This window comes from Aquila chrysaetos, chromosome 13 (genome assembly GCF_900496995.4).
Source record: "Aquila chrysaetos chrysaetos chromosome 13, bAquChr1.4, whole genome shotgun sequence".
Classification (NCBI taxonomy): domain Eukaryota; kingdom Metazoa; phylum Chordata; class Aves; order Accipitriformes; family Accipitridae; genus Aquila; species Aquila chrysaetos.
In genome coordinates, this window is record NC_044016.1 from 31428582 (window position 1) to 31447833 (window position 19252).

At 40.8% G+C, this 19252-nt stretch overlaps 1 protein-coding gene across 2 annotated transcripts in view; it reads left to right on the forward strand.

The window, feature by feature from the left end:
• Nucleotides 1–19252, forward strand: part of PCNX2 (pecanex 2) — a 157968-nt gene that overhangs the window by 5260 nt on the left and 133456 nt on the right. The window contains exons 2-8 of one of the 2 annotated variants that reach the window (XM_030036214.2): nucleotides 1153–1358; nucleotides 3868–3985; nucleotides 6103–6139; nucleotides 7032–8321; nucleotides 16923–17070; nucleotides 17239–17384; nucleotides 18574–18667. In XM_030036214.2, the coding sequence (XP_029892074.1) occupies nucleotides 1153–1358; nucleotides 3868–3985; nucleotides 6103–6139; nucleotides 7032–8321; nucleotides 16923–17070; nucleotides 17239–17384; nucleotides 18574–18667 (2039 nt within the window). Of the gene's footprint in view, nucleotides 1–1152; nucleotides 1359–3867; nucleotides 3986–4681; nucleotides 4711–6102; nucleotides 6140–7031; nucleotides 8322–16922; nucleotides 17071–17238; nucleotides 17385–18573; nucleotides 18668–19252 lie in introns of those variants that run through there. The other variant, XM_030036215.2, reaches the window with a different exon arrangement.

Genomic DNA, 19252 nt, shown 5'->3' on the forward strand with positions numbered 1-19252 from the left:
TATTTATGAATCTGAAAAGAATTCTAATCTTTTACATCCAAATGCTCCTTGACCTGCAATGCTGATACTTAAAATGATAGATTTAGGCCCAAAGTAAAGACCATTCTTAAAAATTAACTTCAGTAGGCTTTTAGCAAATCCCGCGCATTGAAAAATCTTCCTCCCCCACCCCGCCCCTGCTACAAATTGTGCAGGGATATAGTAATGCTCTGTTTAAAAAACAAAAACCTGAGAAAAGATTAAACTCATTGTGAGATGGCAGCTGCGTGACAGCAATACGTAAGGGCATTCCATGACTATAATGATAAAGGCTTTGGCCCTTCAGTTATGACTGCAAGTGTCCATTGCTGTGATTTGCCCTTCACTGTAAGGAAGTATTTACATATAAAACTGTTGTATGTAATGTCTGTGAAAGAACTTTCCAGACTATAGTTGAACTGTAATTAATTTTAATGACTGAGAAATACACTGCTCATCACAGATCAGTAAATAGATCACACAGCTGCAAATTGACAATTATGAACCTTAGAAAAAGAATCCAAAGAGGCTGCCTCTCCACATGAATTTTATTCATTTGTTTTGACTAATCCTGATTAATTATTTAAAATTCTTTGGTGGTAAAGATAGTTCGGAACATGAGAAGTGTTAGGAAAAGGAGATCAAACTACAGCATTTAACTGTTAAATCATAACTGAGAAGCAGGGTAGGATGACAGAATTATTCAAAAGGGGTTTCCTGTTTGTAGATAACTAGTGTTTCATGTTGTGTCTGTATTTTTATAAGTTCATAGTTTAGGACTAAAGGCTGCAGCTGCATTATCCTGGGAATGCAGTATCTTAGGAGGTTTTACAATGTTTGTCAATTGTGAGATTTTACTGATCTTGTTAAGAAAGAAATAATATCTACAGCTAATCAGAAGAAGAATAAATCCTGTAAAATGGTTTCAGATTTGAACAAATCCTTAGACCTATTTTGTGAGTGGAACTCAAGTATGCTGTATGAAGATGCACTACTTCTTGTGGTTGTAGAACTCAGTAGAGGTACAAATAATAGACAATAAAGAATAAAGAGTTTGAAAATTACTTTAAAAATCTTAGTAGCATCTTCTCAAAATAACTGTTATGATCATGTCTTTATTATTTCTTTCTGTAGGCTTTTCCAGCAAATGCGGTTACGGTTTTTGTGTACTGCAGCTCGGTGACAGTGTTCTTCACAGTAATAAAGGTGATCAGTTACCGTCTGCATCTCATGTTCGATAAAGGTGAAGTAATTCAACCAAAGCTCTCAAGAAAAAATGGAAGGCATTGTAAAGACACAGAAGTTCCAAAAGGAAACACAGTTCAGCCCTCAAATCGTAGGTAAGGCTTTCATCGCCCATTGCTGGTACATTCTGTAAAACGGATGAGTTTGCACCATGGTCCTGCATAGCAGAAATGCCTGTTGACTGTAGAAAAACGCCTCACAGTCGTGTGGGGAACAAAAACCTGCTTAGTGCTTTTATTTTCGGTGGCTGCAGCATGCTTGCGGTGAAGCAGGCAGAGCTGCACCTGATTCAGAGGGTGAGGCAGCAGCCGGGCATGGTGAAGGCAGTAGGAAGAGACCTGTCTGGGAGGTGCTAAAAGATCCTGGAGAAAACCTGGGAGAAGTTTTCTGGGGAAGTCTTAAATGCTTGCTCTTTCCTCTTCCTGCTGTGCTTACCTGCTGGGAAGAGGAGGAGAAGTGGCACGCACCCGTTGGCAAAGAAAATGCTTTAATATCACGGCTTTGAAGGCCTGAGCTCATGTTGCCTTTGTGTGCTTGTAGTAACTTTCCTCTCGGATCAAACCTAGATGCGTAAGTCACTTTTCCCCTTTACATTTTATTGTGACTGCTTCTGTGGTCCTGTTCATGAGGAAAGCTAGAACCGCTTTTATTTCTCAGGGGCATTTGTCAGGTATTTGCAGCCTTTCTACTGAGGAGTCAACCACTATGTCTTTGCTGCAAATACACAAAGTCAGTAAGGCTGCTTCCAGGTTGAGATGGTATTAAAGGTAAAAACAGTATTGGACTAAAGACTAGTACTGACATTTTCCAGATTTCTGTATAGGTAGAATATTCCACCGTACACTTTTTGGAATAAATGTAGACCTCTCTTGCTGGTTTTTCAAGTTTGAGTCATACAAACAAATGAAGCTGGCAAGAGGCTTCCAGTGTTCCCAAGTGTTATGACAGATGTGAAAAATGGTGAAATAAGGTACATCCAACAGTGACGGCAGCATAGAAATGTCCAAACAAAGCTTAAACTGAGTAGGTTTGTTATAACTACCAGTCAAGCTTCAACAGAGAGCTCTGTATAAAAGAACTTTGGGTATTTTTTGGTGCATTTGCAGTCGCTACTGCTAGCTCTGTGGAAGCTAAGTAGTATCAAGATTGTTTGTGTACCTCTATGCTGCTGCTCATCTGTGTCTTCACACATGCACGTCTGTGTATGCTCCTGGCAGTGACGTTGCTGGGAGTGTCAAGGTCTGCCTGCATCGAGACTCTTCTGAGAAATGCCTCTTATGTGTGTCACTAACCTTACAAGGTTTTTATTTTAGATTGGGTGATGCCTTTCAAGCTCTATTCCTCTTTAGTTCTTGACAGCTCACTGGCTGATGAGATGAATGCAAACTTTCATTATCTTGCCTTTGTTTGGTCTAAGAAGTAGAGGTAGAATCACTTAAAACTTGTGTGTTAAATCATGTAACTATTCTTCCTAGGAGGTCCTAGGCACAACAGTCTATTATTTAGTACTTGATCAGAAAATAAAGAACTTAGTATTTTGACTGGATGGATGACAGAAGTTCTCTAAACAGGCCCTGGTAGTTGACGGGTTGGTTGAACAATTTTTTAAAGCCAGTGAACTACAAAAAAAAAATTGTGGAAAGGTGGCTGAGACCTCCAGGTAAATAATTTTATAGTTTATATAGAGCTGTAGGGTTTTAAAATAAGGGTTTTTTTGAAAACAACAACTTTACAAACAAACAAAAAAGTCCAAACCCACACTTTTTGACATTTCACTATAGTGTTGATTTTTTTTCTGACTGAATTTTTGTTGTGTTATAGCCAAGAAAGAGAACATGTGTTAGTTCTCATTAGTAAACCTTGTCCAAAAATTCTTGCTTATATCCATGAAAAAGCTAGTAGAAAATATGTGTAAAAAGAGTTAGTGGGTAGTTGAATGCATCCACAAAGGAAGTGATCAACAAGTTGTCTTATAACATGAAATTAGTAATGGACATATGTTTGCCTTGGCTAAAACCAGAGGAACAACTTTATTTTGTGGTCTAAAGGTTATATTAATACACATTATGTATTGCATTTCAAATAGTTGTTTGATGGGAGTATGGTAAATAAACAGGCAGTTAGGTAAGCAATATGTACACAAGGGTACAGTCAAAGGATGTGAAAAGCAAAAATTGTGAAAGGAGTAGTGTTTGACTGTTGTATGTCTAATGAGAAGCCCCAAACAGCCTTTTGTGCCAATAAATCCGTGTGCATGTCAGGCAGGCTAAATGACATTATATACACATAGGGAGTTTGAAGAGATGTCATTGCATTTCTCATAGCAATCCTCTATTTCCTAACACACCAGAATCATTTTATACTGTGGGGTTTTAATTTATTTATTTTTGGCAAGTTGCCTTGGTGAGGAAGGAGGTGCAAAAAGGGGTTACAGTATTTTTCAGCTCTGTGCTTTTAGCATTGGAGGGGAAAAACCTGCTGTCACTTCCTTGTGCTGTGCTACTTCTTCCTATTCTGCTATTATTCCTCAGTTTCTTCCCAAAACTTACTGTGATCCTCTGTGGTAAGAAGCATTGCTTTACTCTTCATTTGCTTCCTTTTCAGCAATAACACAAGGGATAATGGTGTCATCGGTGAGACCAACCAAAATGACTCTACCCAAACAATTCATGACAGTTCAAGAGTACAGGCTCTGCACTCGCAGAACTCACCTGGAGCAATGGTTAGTATACTGTTTTCTGTAATAATATCTTCACTTCATGCAGTCCACAGCTTACCACACGGAGTTTTGTATTGCCAGGTTCTGATCACTTGATGCGTAGGTCTGCCCTGAGGAGGAAGGGTCGTTCCGTGGATCTACTAGGTATACCACTGCTGTCGGTCAGCCTTGTCCTAAAGGTTTGGGTTTGCAAAGCTGAAACTGGTATATGTAATTCTGCACTTCTTAGGAGGGGTCTGTCTGCTCTATAGATATCAAATGGCCTTTGTAAAGCTTGCCAAGAGCAACTAGTTTTCTTGGCTGCTTTGAGAGAAAGGAGAGGCTAATGCAATCAGAGCAGCCTCTCATTGCCTCAGAAGGGATCCGCTCCTGGAGCGTTAATAATTTGGTTTTGTAACTAGACTTATGGTTATAAAACGAACCCAACACATCTCTTGAGTATTTAAACAAAGCATAAAAAACATTATGTAAATCTAGGAGATGTCTACATGAGGTTAAAAATAGATGTATGTGCATTCCATACCATTGGCCATGCTTTCTAAATCAATAGTGTATGAAGTGATGAAGGGGATGTATGTAGATGTTATTAAAGATTCAAAAAATCAAGGAACAGAATAATGCTGTGTAATCTTAAGCTACTCCCCATGTATATGGTGATAAAATCTTTAATTATGTGATCCCATGCTATTTTTTCTACAGGACTCCTGTCTCAGTCAGTGCAGAGGATGGTTAGTGATCTCTGAATAAGTAGCTATTTGATACTTCATTCTGTCTTCATATCCCTCCACCCCCACCCCGTGTCCCTATTTACTGCAAACTGTTCAAATCCTGATCTGAATGAGAACTATTTCCTCATTTCCTGGAGTGTTTTTACCTTTTTGTAGCATCTGTATGATTCACAGACATTAATAGTTTTCTTTTATGAGGTAAAATATTTTTCACCTTGTTTCTGTCCTAGTCCCTAGTATTCTGGTATTTGTCCATTCTGCAAACCCATTTCTTCTTGGGATCTCAACCAAGTCTCATACTTCTAAACACGTAGGTTGAGTCTTGTCAAACCTAGTCTCCTGTTCTTGCTGCCAGGATACCACCATGAAATTTTAGGGTATAATAATAATTATTTCCTTTTGGTTTTGGTGCCTGTCAGCCAGAAAAGAGCCACATTAATTTTTCCCATTAGCTTTTTTTCTAGTTATGCACTTAGGCTGTTGAATTTATGATGTATGAGGACAGGCAGATGGGATGTTTTAGCCTTTGTAAGGCTAAAACCTTTTGTAAGACTAGAAGAAGAGCTTATGGCTGTCTTCAGCTTCCTAATGGTAAGGTACAGCGGAGACTGAGCACTCTCTTTTCAGAGGGACCCAGTGACAGGGTAAGAGACAGTGGCTGCAAGTTGCAGCCATGGAAAGCTACAATTAGATCAATTAGATTTAATAGTTTTTGTGTGTGGGTGGTTGTTTTTTTTTTCTCCTACCAAGAGGGTGGTCAAATACTGGAAGAGGTTGTCCAGAGAGGTTGTGAAATCTCCATCTTTGGAGATATTCAAAGCTCTGCTGGATATGGCCCTGAGCAACCTGCTCTAACTGTACCTGCTTTGAGTGTGTGTGTATGGCGGAGGGGATTTGGACCAAATGGCCTCCAAAACTTCCTTGCCATCTGAATGATTCTATGATAATTTAATGGCTATGTCCAACTAGTTTTCCACTGAGAAATTGTTACCAAGTACTGGAGACTAAACTTTTCATTTTAGTGCTTTGGAAATGCATAGCTGGAAAAGTGGAACAGACGAGCACATTGTATTCCGTAATGATTAAAAAAAAAAAAAAAAGTATCTGGATTAGGCCCTGCAAAACGTTTTTAAAAAAAATCTTAGATTTTTTTTTTTTTTTCCCCTCCCCAAACATCACACACAATTGCAACGATGCAATTTGGAGCATGACTGTTCTATAACCATCCCCCTCACCCACCCCTTGCATTTTGTGCAAGGTACATATCCAAATTTCAGTGATGTTAGCAACTTACCAATGCTGTAATTAACCTTTGATTAGATAGCTATTGCATTTTCCAAATGAATTTAATAAATGCCCATGCTAATTTTGTGTGTTTCTTTTTATTTTTAGGAGCTGCCAACACGGGAAACTATTGAAGATCTCAGAGGTATCTTAAAGGCTTTATAAATCCCCTTAAACCTTTGTTTAATCATTGCTTGCCGCAAAAAAAAAAAAAAAAAGGCACAGAGGATCTCCATGGCAGGTTCTGTTGTGCCTCATGTTAGGAGCTGAATGGAAAAGCTCGAGAGAACAAAATCTCAAGGGAATTTTAACAGACTAAGCTTTCTCAGCTGTCAGCCAAGCTGTTTGGGATGCAGCCTTTTGGTGAGCATGCAAGTAGCTCCCCCCATTTTGACACGGGGAGATGAAAGAGCCTCTCCCCCACATTCTTGGGAAGCTCTGTGCCTCTGTAAAGCATTAAACCAGGAAGCCAATGCTCAGATCGCATCTTAAAGCTCTTAAACATCTTCTGACTGTAGACTCCTGTTATGATTATTGACCTTTAGCTCTGTAGCATATACTGCAGCACACCTTGCTTTGCCTACAGGTCCGGTGCTTGAGATGTCTCAATATATTTTAGTTTATCTCCTTTTTGTTAAGGTTGATCACCATATCCTATGGGACCATTTAGGAATTGCACAAAGTGATGTAACAAACTTCTGCCGTGCTGGCTTATTCTTTCTTTCATCTCTCCTTAAGTGGGGATAATTCTGTAAAATGTTTTAGTTTTGATTTCAGCTGTTTCTTGAGCTATTTTGATCATTTACATTAAATAGACATGCTGCTACACCTGTCCTGACCTGGAAGGATTCCAGCTTGCTTTTATAGTATTTCACATGTAGCTAACAAAAAAGATCCTTGCTTAGGAACTGTTTTAATCAGCTATATCATCTGTGCTTCCTTTGTTCTGGATCAGATTTTGCTAGCTAAAGGTCATACTTCAATAATGTACAGTGTTCATGTTTGTGAGACCTAACTCCCATATGTTTTTTTGTTAGGTGTTATGGTATTAGAAGACCAGGCTGCACCACCAGTTTCATCTACCTCACCCTGTATCAAAGCAGATTTATTACCTGTTTCTACAACCTCCGCTTCGGGTGCCACCACCTCAGCAATAGTGACAAAACCAGCTGCTATGGAAACACTTTCTGGTAATGGAATAAATCAAGAAGGAGGGAACGGACAGCCATATGGACAGCATGGATCCCAAGATATTGTTGTGGACAGAGATGTAGCTAAAAACTTCTCCAATATTTCTTCATCACAAGGTGATATTTTAAGGACTGGAATTTCTTCAGAGCCATGGGACAGTGAAAATTCAATTATTTCAGACCATTTGAGTTATCCTAAAAGCTACAAAAGAGAGAAATTGCCAGATGGATCATCACAGACAGGCTTTACTAGTAACTGCCCACAGTGCAATGCCATTGCAACCAAAGATCCCAAGCACGTGGAAAGTTCTTGCAATGCTGGTAATACCCATGAGGACCTTGATTGCTCGGACAGTGAGACCGCTGTTGCAGTTGTGGACAACTCTCTTCCTGGAGACCAGCTATGTGAGCCCATTAAAATTGTCATCACAATGAGTACTACACCAAACACCACCCTCAGTGACCTAGCGGGCTCTGTCCACCTAAAGGCTCTGGGAACTGAGAGAACGAGCTCAGCCCTCGAGTCTGGTATAGTTACAGCAGGTTGGCCAAGTCAGAAAACTAGTGAACAGCTCAGAATCCCCGTTATCACTTTTGACCTGTCTGATGACAGTAAAGGTAAGGCTTGCCCAGAAGTTAGTGAAGGCGAAAGAACTCCAGAAATTTTAAATGCAGAGCTGTCATCCAACCAATGCTCTGGCTATGAATCGGGTGATGCGGTAAAGGAACACAGCAACCCAGCAAATACTCCTTTAGAAACTAACACTTGTTCAGACCCAAATCGGGAGAATGCTTCTGAAAATGTCCAGACCATGGATTTAACTTCTAAGGAAGACCTGCAGAACCTAGACCCGCAGTCCTGTAGAACTGCTCATGAAAAGAGGCACATGCGGGTGCTGAGTGTAGACAGTGGGACAGATGTGCTATTAAGTAAGAATTTCATGGAGGTATCTGACAAAGAAAAGACCTTACCAACTTCTAAATCGGATCTAGAAGCTAAAGAAGGGCAGGTGCCCAATGAATCTAACTTTCTAGAGTTTGTCTCCCTCCTGGAATCCATTAATACCTCAAAGTTGAAGGCATCTAATCAATCCACTGTCAAAATGGAGACGACAAAGGAAAATGGGCTTGTTGGAGGTATGATGCATGGTTTACAACTCTTTTGGAATAAAGTAGTTGTGACTAGTTACATTATTTATAGCAGCTTATCCTGAGATCTGCAGTAGGGCAAATTCCCAGAGGAGAACTGGTTTTGCTAATAGGGCCAGGGAAGGGCTGGGCTTGGTGGGCCAAGGTGATTTAGTGAAAGTGTGATAGTGTCAGCTGCAGTTCTTTTTAATATTTTTATTTTCTTAAAGATTTTCCTTTGGAAAACCTAATGCTAACCTTATTAGGTGTCTGGTATGTATCTAGTATTTTGTACTAGAATAGCATGCATTTGGCAGGGCTGGATTGTTGGAATACCAAAAATATCTTGCAAAAATGTGTATTGCTATAGCATTACACCTGCCGATGCCCATCTTATCAGGTGCGTGTTGAAGAGTTATCTGTGTGTGCCTGTAGGTATGCAGGAAGCTGGAATTGTCACTGGTGATGGTTCAACTTTTAGCTAAGACGTATGTGTGTACACACACGTATTCCTAAACTTCCTGTACAGATGTGGGTTGGTTTATAATTAAAAAAAAAAAAAAAAAGAAAAAAATCATGTATTTATTCTCAGTAGGTAAGAGTTTTGATTTTTAGTTGCTTAAAACTAAAATATTTGGGGTTTAAGGAGGAAAGTTTGGTGGTTGTTTTCAATGAAAGCCCCTAGTACTTTAATGAAAAATGCTATCTTCCCATGCAAGTTCCCATTTAATCAAAGGGGCTTTATTTAAAACAACAAAAAAAATCTCAGTCAGCTAATTTAAAAACCTATATGCAATCCAATTTATTGTTTGTAGTGTCTTTAGCAGCTCTCTAGGCAAAACTAGCAGACTGTTTTGTGAGGATGTGAGATATGGTGCAGTGAAGGCAGGTGCAATCTCAGGGTACTTGCCAAGTGATCCGTGCAATCAGTTTAGAAGATCGGGGCCAAAGTGAAAGACAACCCATATCTTCCGCTTCTCCAAAATGTTTAGTTTACCTTAGATCCTATAATAAGCTGTTCTAAGACAGGCTAAGAGGATGTAATCTCAATACCTATTTTGCATGGAAGGTAGGAAAATGGCGCTCAGCAGAACAGTTTGGCGCTGGCTGTAGACAGGCTCTAGGGAGTCTCTGCTCTCCAGGCTCGTTCCTGCAAGAACCTTCCATTACATGAAAAACATGCAGCTGATTTCAAAGTTTGTCAGCTTTTTTAAAAACAAATGTGAAATTTGTACTTTTACATTGTTTAAAAAAATTAAGTAGATTTATCCTCTTGATGTGTTGTTTTCCTGTGGATTCCATTTACCTTTCACTCTGCCTTTCCTAAGTCTTTCCTCCTATCTGTCCTATCTGGTGCATTAGACCTTTAGCTCATTGTGTCTTTCACTTACGTCCATTTTTTTTTCACTTTATATTTCTAGTTCTGTGTATTCCCTTCCCCCTTCATCCCTTCTCAGCTTAGCCACTCCTCTCCTGTGCAACCTCCTTATTTGTCTTCCTCTTCATATTGCTTCTCTCTCATCTTTCCCTCTGTTCTTCCTAGCAATCCACACTGTTGCTTTTCTAGGCTTTTCCGAGCTCGCCTAAACCCGTTGCCTCCCCGCAGCTTGCGTTCGCTTCTCCTGTACTTACTTACCCTCCTCTCCATTCCCTCGTCTAATTTTGCTCCTCCTAGGCCTGGTGCTTCTCTTCGGGTCTGTCTTACCCATCTATCCCGCCTTCTCGGACTGTTGCGCAGAGCAGTTTCTGTCCTGCTCTATCGAGTTTATCAGCCTGCCTGGCTGGCTCCAGCCTGTGCTTGGTGGTTGCCCAAGATGTACGTGTGCTGAGCAAGCCCTGCTTTTCACCGGAGCCTGCTCAGCTCATCCATTGCTGAGCCCAGAGAGCCCGGCCAGGTCCCCGGGGTGCGGGGGGTCACCTCCCTGTGCAACAGCATGCAAGAAACGGAGGGTCGCAGCAAGCAGATTGCGGGGTTTTTTTTTGGTTTTTTTTTGCTACTCATCAACCATAAAAAGGAGTATTTACATGATAATTTGACTTCGGTGTGATGTGACTTAGCTGGAAAAGAGAAATGATAAAAATTTCAGAGGTAAGTTTAAATAAAAAAAAAGGAAAGAGTGCAGCTAATCTAGAAAGGGCTTTCAGGCAAGTACCCTGAGGTAATATGAATGGGGAAGATTGCTGCATAAAAGCAGGCAGTGGGTGATCAGAATAAATCAGACTCAGATTCCACAGTGACCAAAAAAAAACCCCAACCCCAAAACTTCATTAATGTGTGTGTAGTTATTGTGCTTTAGATCTGGCAAATGAGATTCTTCTTACTGAAATCCTTTGGATCCCGAGGAAGAAACAGAAGGATTCTGCTCTTCCCTCAGACCAAGCTGTTACTTAAAGCGACCTGAACTGAATTTCCTACTTTCCTATTTTCTTAAGCCCGTCTGAGGGTGAAGTTGAGCTGCATGCGTGTATAATTAAGCGGCCCTGCTCGTTTCCAGCGTGGGCCCAGCGCGTGTCACCCTGGGAAGGGAGCAGGCCCGGGAAGAGGGCTGCCCCGCAGGAGCGGGGATGGCGGCCATGGCTCCTGTCGCTGCGAGGTGTCTCCTGCACCTCGGACCGGCGCTGTGGGAAAAAGGAGATTCAGTCTGAACTCTTTAAGCTAGGGAGAGGTAGTTCAAAGGCAGTTATTTTTAAGAGCAAGTAGGCTTTGTTTTCTAGCCGAGTCAGAACGTGCTGTTTGCCAAAATAAATTACTGTCATTACTGGCAGTTTCCCCACAGTAAGACTGGATTTTAGCAATGAGAAAGCCTCTAATTTGTTTACAGCCTTGCAATTACAAATGTGCTTTAACAAAACAGCATCTTAGAACAGATCTGAATAAAGCTAATTCCCACATTAAAGTGGTTGTTCAAAAAAAAAAAAAAAAAAGGCGTGTGTGTGTGGGAATACAGAGCAAGTCAAGCTATGCGCCTGTTGTTTTGAGGGAGGAGGTTGGTTGTGTTTTGTTTTTTGTTCTTTTAGCCTTGCAAACTGCCTAATTGGCAAAAGCTAATAATAGATGCCTGGTCCAAATGAGCATGAAACGCACTCCACAAAGGTGTTTATTAGGCAATGTGAGAAACTTGGCAAATTCCTGGAAAGCTGGAAATTCAGAGCTGTGTGTAAGAAAGCTGACATTTTGCGTAATTTGGAGAAGGCGGGGACATGTCCTCGTCAGAACAGTCTTGCAAGTGAGGGAATGTCATGGATGGGTCTCTGTTACGGGTGCTCCCTCACAGAACTTGAGTTCTGTGGAAACAGAAGAGTTACCATCCTGACCGCATAAGCCTTTGCCAGTAGACAGCTCAGTAAAATGCAGTACAAGAAAATTAAAGCCTTGCTTTATGCTACCACAGATGCTAGATTTAATGCGTTAAAATACAGGACACAAAAAAGCTGTCTTAAGAGCTGTACTGTTGCCACCCCACCTCTTCTAAATCGTGAGAAAGTACCATTGACATTGTTGCTAAAAATTACTTTCAGGCCAGTGTCCTTTCAGTTTTGAATCAAACTTGCACCACCCACCTAATGAAAGCCTGCTGAAGGGCAACTGCAAATTTTCTTCAGTCTTTGAGAAGCCTAAGGAAAGCTGGGTTTATTGGCTGCTTTGGGTCCCTCTGACATGTCTGGAGGTGAGTAAATGCGGCTGCGCATCAGACTTATGGAGGGCAAAAACTCACGTATGTCCCCTCTGGCACCACTGGCTTGTAATCTAGGACAGGCAATGTTATCACCTGGAGAGCAAAGTCTGCCATGGGAGTGGTGGGGACCGGCGCAGGAGGACCTAAACCAGGACTGCGTGGCCTGCATTTAGATGTTTTGCAGGCTTTTTTTAGAAAAGGTACTCATCATTCTGGGCAGTGCACAAACCACAACCTCGAGTGAGTTCTTCTGGATCCCAAGCAATTACCCTCCTCCTATAAAAAAAACCTAAAACATACTCCTGTGGATATTTTTAGACTGCTCAGTTTTTTCCCCGCATGTGAGAAAGAGGGCTGTCGCCTGCCATATAATCACAGGGAAGAGGGATCTTGCGCATTGAGTCACCAGCCCAGATGACAGCCGTGGTGGGAGGTGACAGCAGGGGAGTTTGGCAGGCAGGTAGCACCGAGGACCCAAAGCCCTGCCAGGTGCTAGCTCTTCTCTCGGAGCAGCTGTGTGCCATCCCTGACTCTCAAAATAGAGAGGAGGGACCATGTGGCATTTGATGCCCCTCTTTGGATGGGGAGGAAATGGGGTGCAGAACTCAGTTTTCTAAATCCAATGCTCGATGTGTAAGGCTTGGCGGGTCAAGATTTTAAAATTTCAGTCTTTAAATCAAAGAGGTAATAGTATGTTTGATGACAAAAGGCTGACACCTCTAAAGAAACTATGAGGTTAATTCAGAGGTCTGTATCCTGACATAATTGTTAGGTGTAATGATTAGACTACTTACCTGAGACCTCAAAACCCTTGATTTTATTCCCAGTTTTGCTGCTGGCCTAGGAGATAGTTCTGAACGTGTTACTTCTGTGCTTAAGTCTCCCTGTCCTGTGAGTGAGTATGGCTAGTTTTTCCTATTGCTTCAGGATTAATGTGGTAATCCTGATTAATGGATAATCCCATGAGCTTCTTCAGTGCCCATGTTGAACTTTCGTCGCAGTTCTTGGACTGTGTCTCGTTCCCTGGGCACTCCTGTTGTTTGGTGGGTGACCAGCTGTAATGTCAGATTTTTCTTTTAATGTATTCGTGGCATAATAGGCAAATTTGGGTGGAGAATAAAGTACATAAGCTAGATATTTCTGCTAAAGCAGTCAGTGAAGAAAGGGTTGGGAATGTCCTTAGGATATATTCTCCAGAGATATGAGTGGGACGGTTCACAACTTGTAGAGCTTTTGTTTCATGCTGGTACTAACAAGAGCATAGAGCAATTTGAAATCAATTATCTCTGCAGCCAAACGGGCAACAAATATATTTTAAAGTGAAACTGTCTATTTTGGAGCTTAGTGTTGTGGAAGGAAGTAGATTCTGTAGCAGAGCAATTAATGAACAGAAGAGACGCAGGCTTAATTAGCTTAATTCTGCTTGACCAGATTTCAAACCAGATGGCATTTGAAATTATGACAACAGTGGCATTTTAACTTCCTGGAGTGAGTTGTGGAGATTGGGATAGGGATATACAAGTAAAAGGTAAGGAAAAATGTCTGGGAGACTCTGGAGAGAGGGCACGAAATAGTAAAAATATTTTGGAGAAAAGTTACAGACAAATAAAATTTCATTCCAATTACTTAATAATAAGGCAACTTTAAAGTTGAGATACACTGACAGTTGGTTATCGCAATTACTATATGTACAAAGGCTGCTCTATTTCAACTTAAAAGCTGTTTTCAGCCTCCTCCCAGTGTGGACCAAAGGCTTGTCTACAAAGATGATTTGGGATACCTAAAATCTGTTCCACAAATGAAAAAGTTACATGGCAAAGGAAATTTTGGTAGTGTAACTGCATTTAAATTAGGAACTCATTTGTCAGTGGTGGGATGTTACATTTTTAAGTAATGTTGCTATGCTGTTACAACTCTTTAGTGTAGATAAAAATGTTTACAGGAAGTATCTTATACCCATATGGGACATACAAGAAATGTTTATCTTGATAAGGATTTTACCAGGATAACTAACTAAAGGATGTATCTTGTGCTCAATCAAAATACGAAAATGGTGTACAGACCAAAACGTGGTTGTTTGTGGTTCTGAATCACCCTTCCCCAAGCCTGACTTAGCCATGAATCCTGATAGTTACACCTCACATATCTGAGTCATGTGGCATATAATTTCCAGATAAATTATGAAGTTACTTGCAGAGCCAGTGTTGGAGCTTGGGGGTTCTGCAAGCTCAGCTGTGTGTACACCAGAGACGTGTGGAGCAGTGGCTTGGGGTAAATGGCTCCGGTAGGAGGCCACAGGGAAGGTGCAGGTACACTGCCGTGTTGTGCTTTTTACTCTCCTCTTTCTCTTGGAGAGGGTTTTTCCTAGTAACTTGAGCTTTGCCAGCACAATTTCCATGCAAGGAGCATTTGGTGACGTAGAGCTGATTACGTACCCTGGCAGAACACTCCTAGTCTAGACACCTCTATCTCCATTTAAATACTGAAGGTGTAAGTCACTCAGAAGAAAATGAGTAATAATCATGAAAATCAGTCACAAACCCATTATGGCCCACCTTTCCAGTGCTAGAAGTGCTCATCACCATGGTGTTGTCTGATTGGCTTATAAAGAAGCAGCACGTATATATTTTTGTTATTATGACTCTTTACCACTGCAGGGAAAAGAAGTCTGCAAGGCTTGTGGTTTGGAATGGAAAAGAGAGCAGCGTTTTCTAAAACCACTAGATAATCAAGTTAAAAAATCTTTTTAATTGTTCCAGCCCTAGAGCTAGTTTTGGGCAATATGGGACCAATTAGATTTTTAAACCACAGTTTCTGATCTCTATCAATTATTCTTACAGCTTGAATAGCCCAAGCCTTTAGGAAGGTGATTTCGATTAGGTGTCTGTGGCTCCATCACCTCCCTCAGGTACAGTTACATCATTAAGGGAATGCTTCAGTAATGCCACAGTCAAATAAGGCACAGTTTCTGCTTAAAATGGAGTTTAAATCTTTAATTAGGAAAGGAAAAAAGTGGTGTCCCCCCCCCCCCCCCCCCCCCAAATAGAAGAAAGTAGGTCTGGAAGACCTATTGAATTTTGTCTCCATGCACAACAGATAGAAAAGATTTCCCTTAACCAAACTTACACTCATTGTAGTATTGCACAAGAAGTCAGGATCCTTGGCTGTCGTGTGCTACAGAAAGAGAGCAGAAGACTCAAAACATTGGCAGTGTTGTAGTGAGATTCTTTTTTTTCTTCCTTGTGGAAGCTGAAGGAACGCTGCTGTTCCAAGCAAGAGTTACACGATGTCTTTATCTTTACTGCCTATTCCCTCTTGCTTCTGGTACTCTGGCTGGTGAGTGTCTGGGGCCCCAGTGAGACTCTTCAGGCTTGGTGCTGCTTGTTGTGCTTCACATTAAGGGCTGAGACCTGCTGGGACAAGATGTGGTGGTACAACTAAAGTTGTTCTTACACTTCTGGATCTGCCCACCCCCCCCTACCCCCCCAAAAAAAAAGTAAGTGTGAAGTGTCTGCAGTGAAAAGTGGTCATGTGCAAGTGTCTGAGGCTTTAGGGTGTTAGAGGGGTGTGTCCTGTGAATTGAAACTGGTGTAGAGATGTCTTAACTCCTGAAGGTAGGTTGGTTTGTAGAAGTAATGTGTTATTAGATCAGCTGATATGGTTGGAGGAAAACAAGACAGATGATCTGAAAGGTCTGCGTATCCAAAAGTTTGTTTGCTTTTTTCAATTATATCAGTTGGCCTAATAAAAAGATATTGCGTCTCTCTACAAGCTTTGAATCTGTTTTATCCTTAGACCATCTTAGCTATGACACCACTATTTCTTGACTGGTGACTTTTGCAGGTTAGGATGGTAATTGTATTGGTAGGAAATACGGTTTAACAAATGGAATTTTTTGTGTGGGGAATTTCTGTGGTTTTTTTCTTGATGATTAAATTTCTAAAGCGTTTAAACAGCAAGTATTACAAGAAGTCTGGTAAGTACATTTCAATACACCTTGCTTAGTGGAAGAAGCTACAGGACTCATTGAAGCATCTCCAACAAGCACCACAAAAACTTTTTTTTTTTTTTTAAAGCATTTAATTGTGCAATTGCACATGGTGGTGATGAAACCACTGTCTTAGTTGCACTTTAAAATCCTAACAGATATTTTTTTTAGTTTACAGTCAAAGCACAATTGCAAAATGTTTCTCTATTCAACATGAATGTTAGTAACTAAAACAGACTACTGCTTGAAAGTTGTGCACATATATCTAAGTAAATGGCATACATGTGTAGAGATGTAATATAAATATAATTGGTATTCAAGTTGGTATTCAAAGTAGTAGAAATTGGACAAGTCCATCATGTATATTTTAAAATCTATAGTTCTGTATTTTCCAAGCATAGGAAAATCTACTGTGAAATTGTTTAGCCAATTTGTCCTGCATCAGGTGTGTGGCTGGTGGGGAAGAGGGATTAGGCAGTTACCTGCTTTCCTGTCCAAGAGCTACATTTCCTTTGAAGGTGCTGCTTTCCCTTTTGTAAAAGGGGAATGGGCCAGTGCTTCTGCTTTTCTGCTGTCAGAATACACAGCTTGGGAACAAATTATGGCCCCCAGGAAGCAGCCTCTTACCATTCTAGGTTAGGGACAGATTGCTTCCTTCTGAAACAATAGGAGAAGCAAAGCAGAAATTCTGTCTCATTTGCCCTTTGCTTCACACAGCCTGTTCTTGAAACAACCCATTCATGCAGCCTCCTTGAGTCAGAGTACCTCCTCATCCAGATTTCTGTGATTGTATTGTTTTAAATAATTTTAACGTTTTCCATAAAACTAGTAATTACTGCAGTGTTTTAGCTTTTCTTTTTAGATGGTTTTGTTCAGTAGTTAATGAACAAAACTCTTGACAGTCATGTGCAGAGAGTGGCTCCACTTCGCTGCCCTGTTTTCCAGATAGCCAGATGACGGAGAGAAAAGAAGAAGTGGTGGGAACAGAAAAGCACTGTGAGCAACTTCCTAAACAGGAAAGATCAGATGTACAAAGCCAAGATCGTGCTAGTACTAGTCCGGTGCTACCAGAGTCTGCCAAATTTGCAGCACTGTAAGGCCAGTTTACTTTACAATTTTGTACTTCAAAGATATGATGTAAGCTGTTTTCTTTCACTGAGTAGAAATGACATAAACTTTTAATTAACCTCTCTTTCTTTTTGTTTTATTGAGAACAAGAAAAAAGTTCCTCATAGTAGTTTTGAAACATTTTTGTGTCAAGTTACCAGGGCAACAGGCAAAGGCAGATAATCTACCGGGTAACTTCTCAGCAAGACAGTTCTGTCTTGCAAGTAATAAGTGGACCTGAGGCGTCTGTGCAAGATGAGCTATCTGTGGATGCAATGCACGTGTTCATTGATGAAAATGGTGAGTTTCTGTAGTTGGAATAATTACAATGTGTGAGGAAATTTCTAAAGAAACTTTAGATGCCCTGGAAGGATATTTCTCTTATCTGTTACGGACTGCATGTTTTTCTGTGTGCATGAAGGAAAAGCGCTTAGCAATTTAAATTCAGATCAGCAATAACCAGAGTTTTCAAAATCCACCAGTGACCATCACAGACCTGAGGCTTACACATGAAGTTTATCTTCCAAACATCATCCTCAAAAAATGCTGGCTAGGCCAGAAGACTACTTCTGTCTTTGCAGAAGAACCCTGAGCGCTTTCTGCCTGGTGAGGAGTTTTGCACTGGCCTGGCTGGGCAAAATGTTCTTCCTTTTTACTGTTTTGTTCTTCAGCTGGTTCAGCCTGAACTCTCTCTGATAACATGGTGGTTGCTCTCGTTCAGAGTTGTGGTCTGCTACCCCTTTCAAGAGAATTAATGAGTGACCTAGTCTTGCCCCATGCCTGTGCTTGGTATGCTGCTGCTCTGCAGCTATTCCTGGGGGCTGAAGCTGTCATATACTTGGTGGTGGTTTGTTTGAACTCCACGTAGTGCCCTGTGAGGTACTGGCCCATACCTCTGAAAGGCAGCCGTCTCAAAAGTCGTGTTTCCCTTAAAGCTGCCTTCAAAACCAGTGTGGAATGAGGGCTCATGGTAGCTGGGTTCGTGACCCCAGTGATGATTTGGTTTTCTGCCAATTCCTCCTGGCGTGCTGTGGGGCTAAGAGCAGCAGCTGCCAGTCGGGCAGATGGCATGACCTCTGGGTCAGTGAGCACTGACCCTTCACTTCTTGATGCATATGCAAAGAGAGAGTAGCAGTGGCTATACTTTTAGCAGCATTTTTCCCTGCTTTGTATCTCCTGACCTCACCTTTGTGAACTGAAAGAAAAAAATCTGATGATTTCACATTTTACAGTAAACTTATATTGATAGATGGGCTTTGCATTTACTTTACATACCTTTTACATTTTCACTGTAACTTCTGTGTTTTGATTTGTCTCAGGCTTTCAGTTGTTCAAATATTTGCTTTCTGAAGTCTAAAATAAGCCTAGTGCACAGACTGAAAACTATATTTATAAATGTGCCTGACCTAAAATGTACTTTTTATAAACTTTGTGTGTAAAACAAAGATCATATCACTGAACTGTTTTTTTTCTTCTGTGCTTTCTAAAGGGGAAATTAGATCCTGTTATTTAAAAGCTGGCTCTCAGAAGGAAGGAAATTTTCGACATCAGCTATCAAATTGTGAATGTATTTCAAATGCTCAGTAAGTAAGCCCTTATTTTTAGACATATTAAAAGTTTTCATTGCTAGAAGCTATGAAACTGATTGGAGCTGTGAAAGATGCATGTGAAGAGGAGTACTGGAGAATAAATGTGCTAACCTCTTCTAGAGACGTCAAAGCATGCATTTTTTGTTTTGTGCTAAAACAGTGACTGCTTTGTAAGAATATTGATAAGGAAAAGTGAAAACCAGAACTATCCAGTGTGCTTTCATTACTTTCTGGGAATAGCCAAAGTCAAGTGTGGCGATTATAAATAAGATTGTGAATAAAACAAAGTAAGTGGGACTGCTACCAGCTGTTCTCTCAACCTTGTTTCTTGCTCACTTCCCATGCCTGTTGGGTCCTTTGTAGATTTTTAGTGCTGTGTCAGTATCAGCCAGTGACACTGCTTCCTGTGGATTCTAGCAGCAGAGCCTTTCACCTTCCATGAAATCTCTAATGATAGTTTGCCACTCTGAAAAAGTTTCTGAACGATTTCCTTTTTTCAAAGGTCTTTTTGGAGTGATCCACATAAATCCCATATCCTTTAGTGTGGTTTCCACACTTTCCTGTGTGATCTGTTGTTTG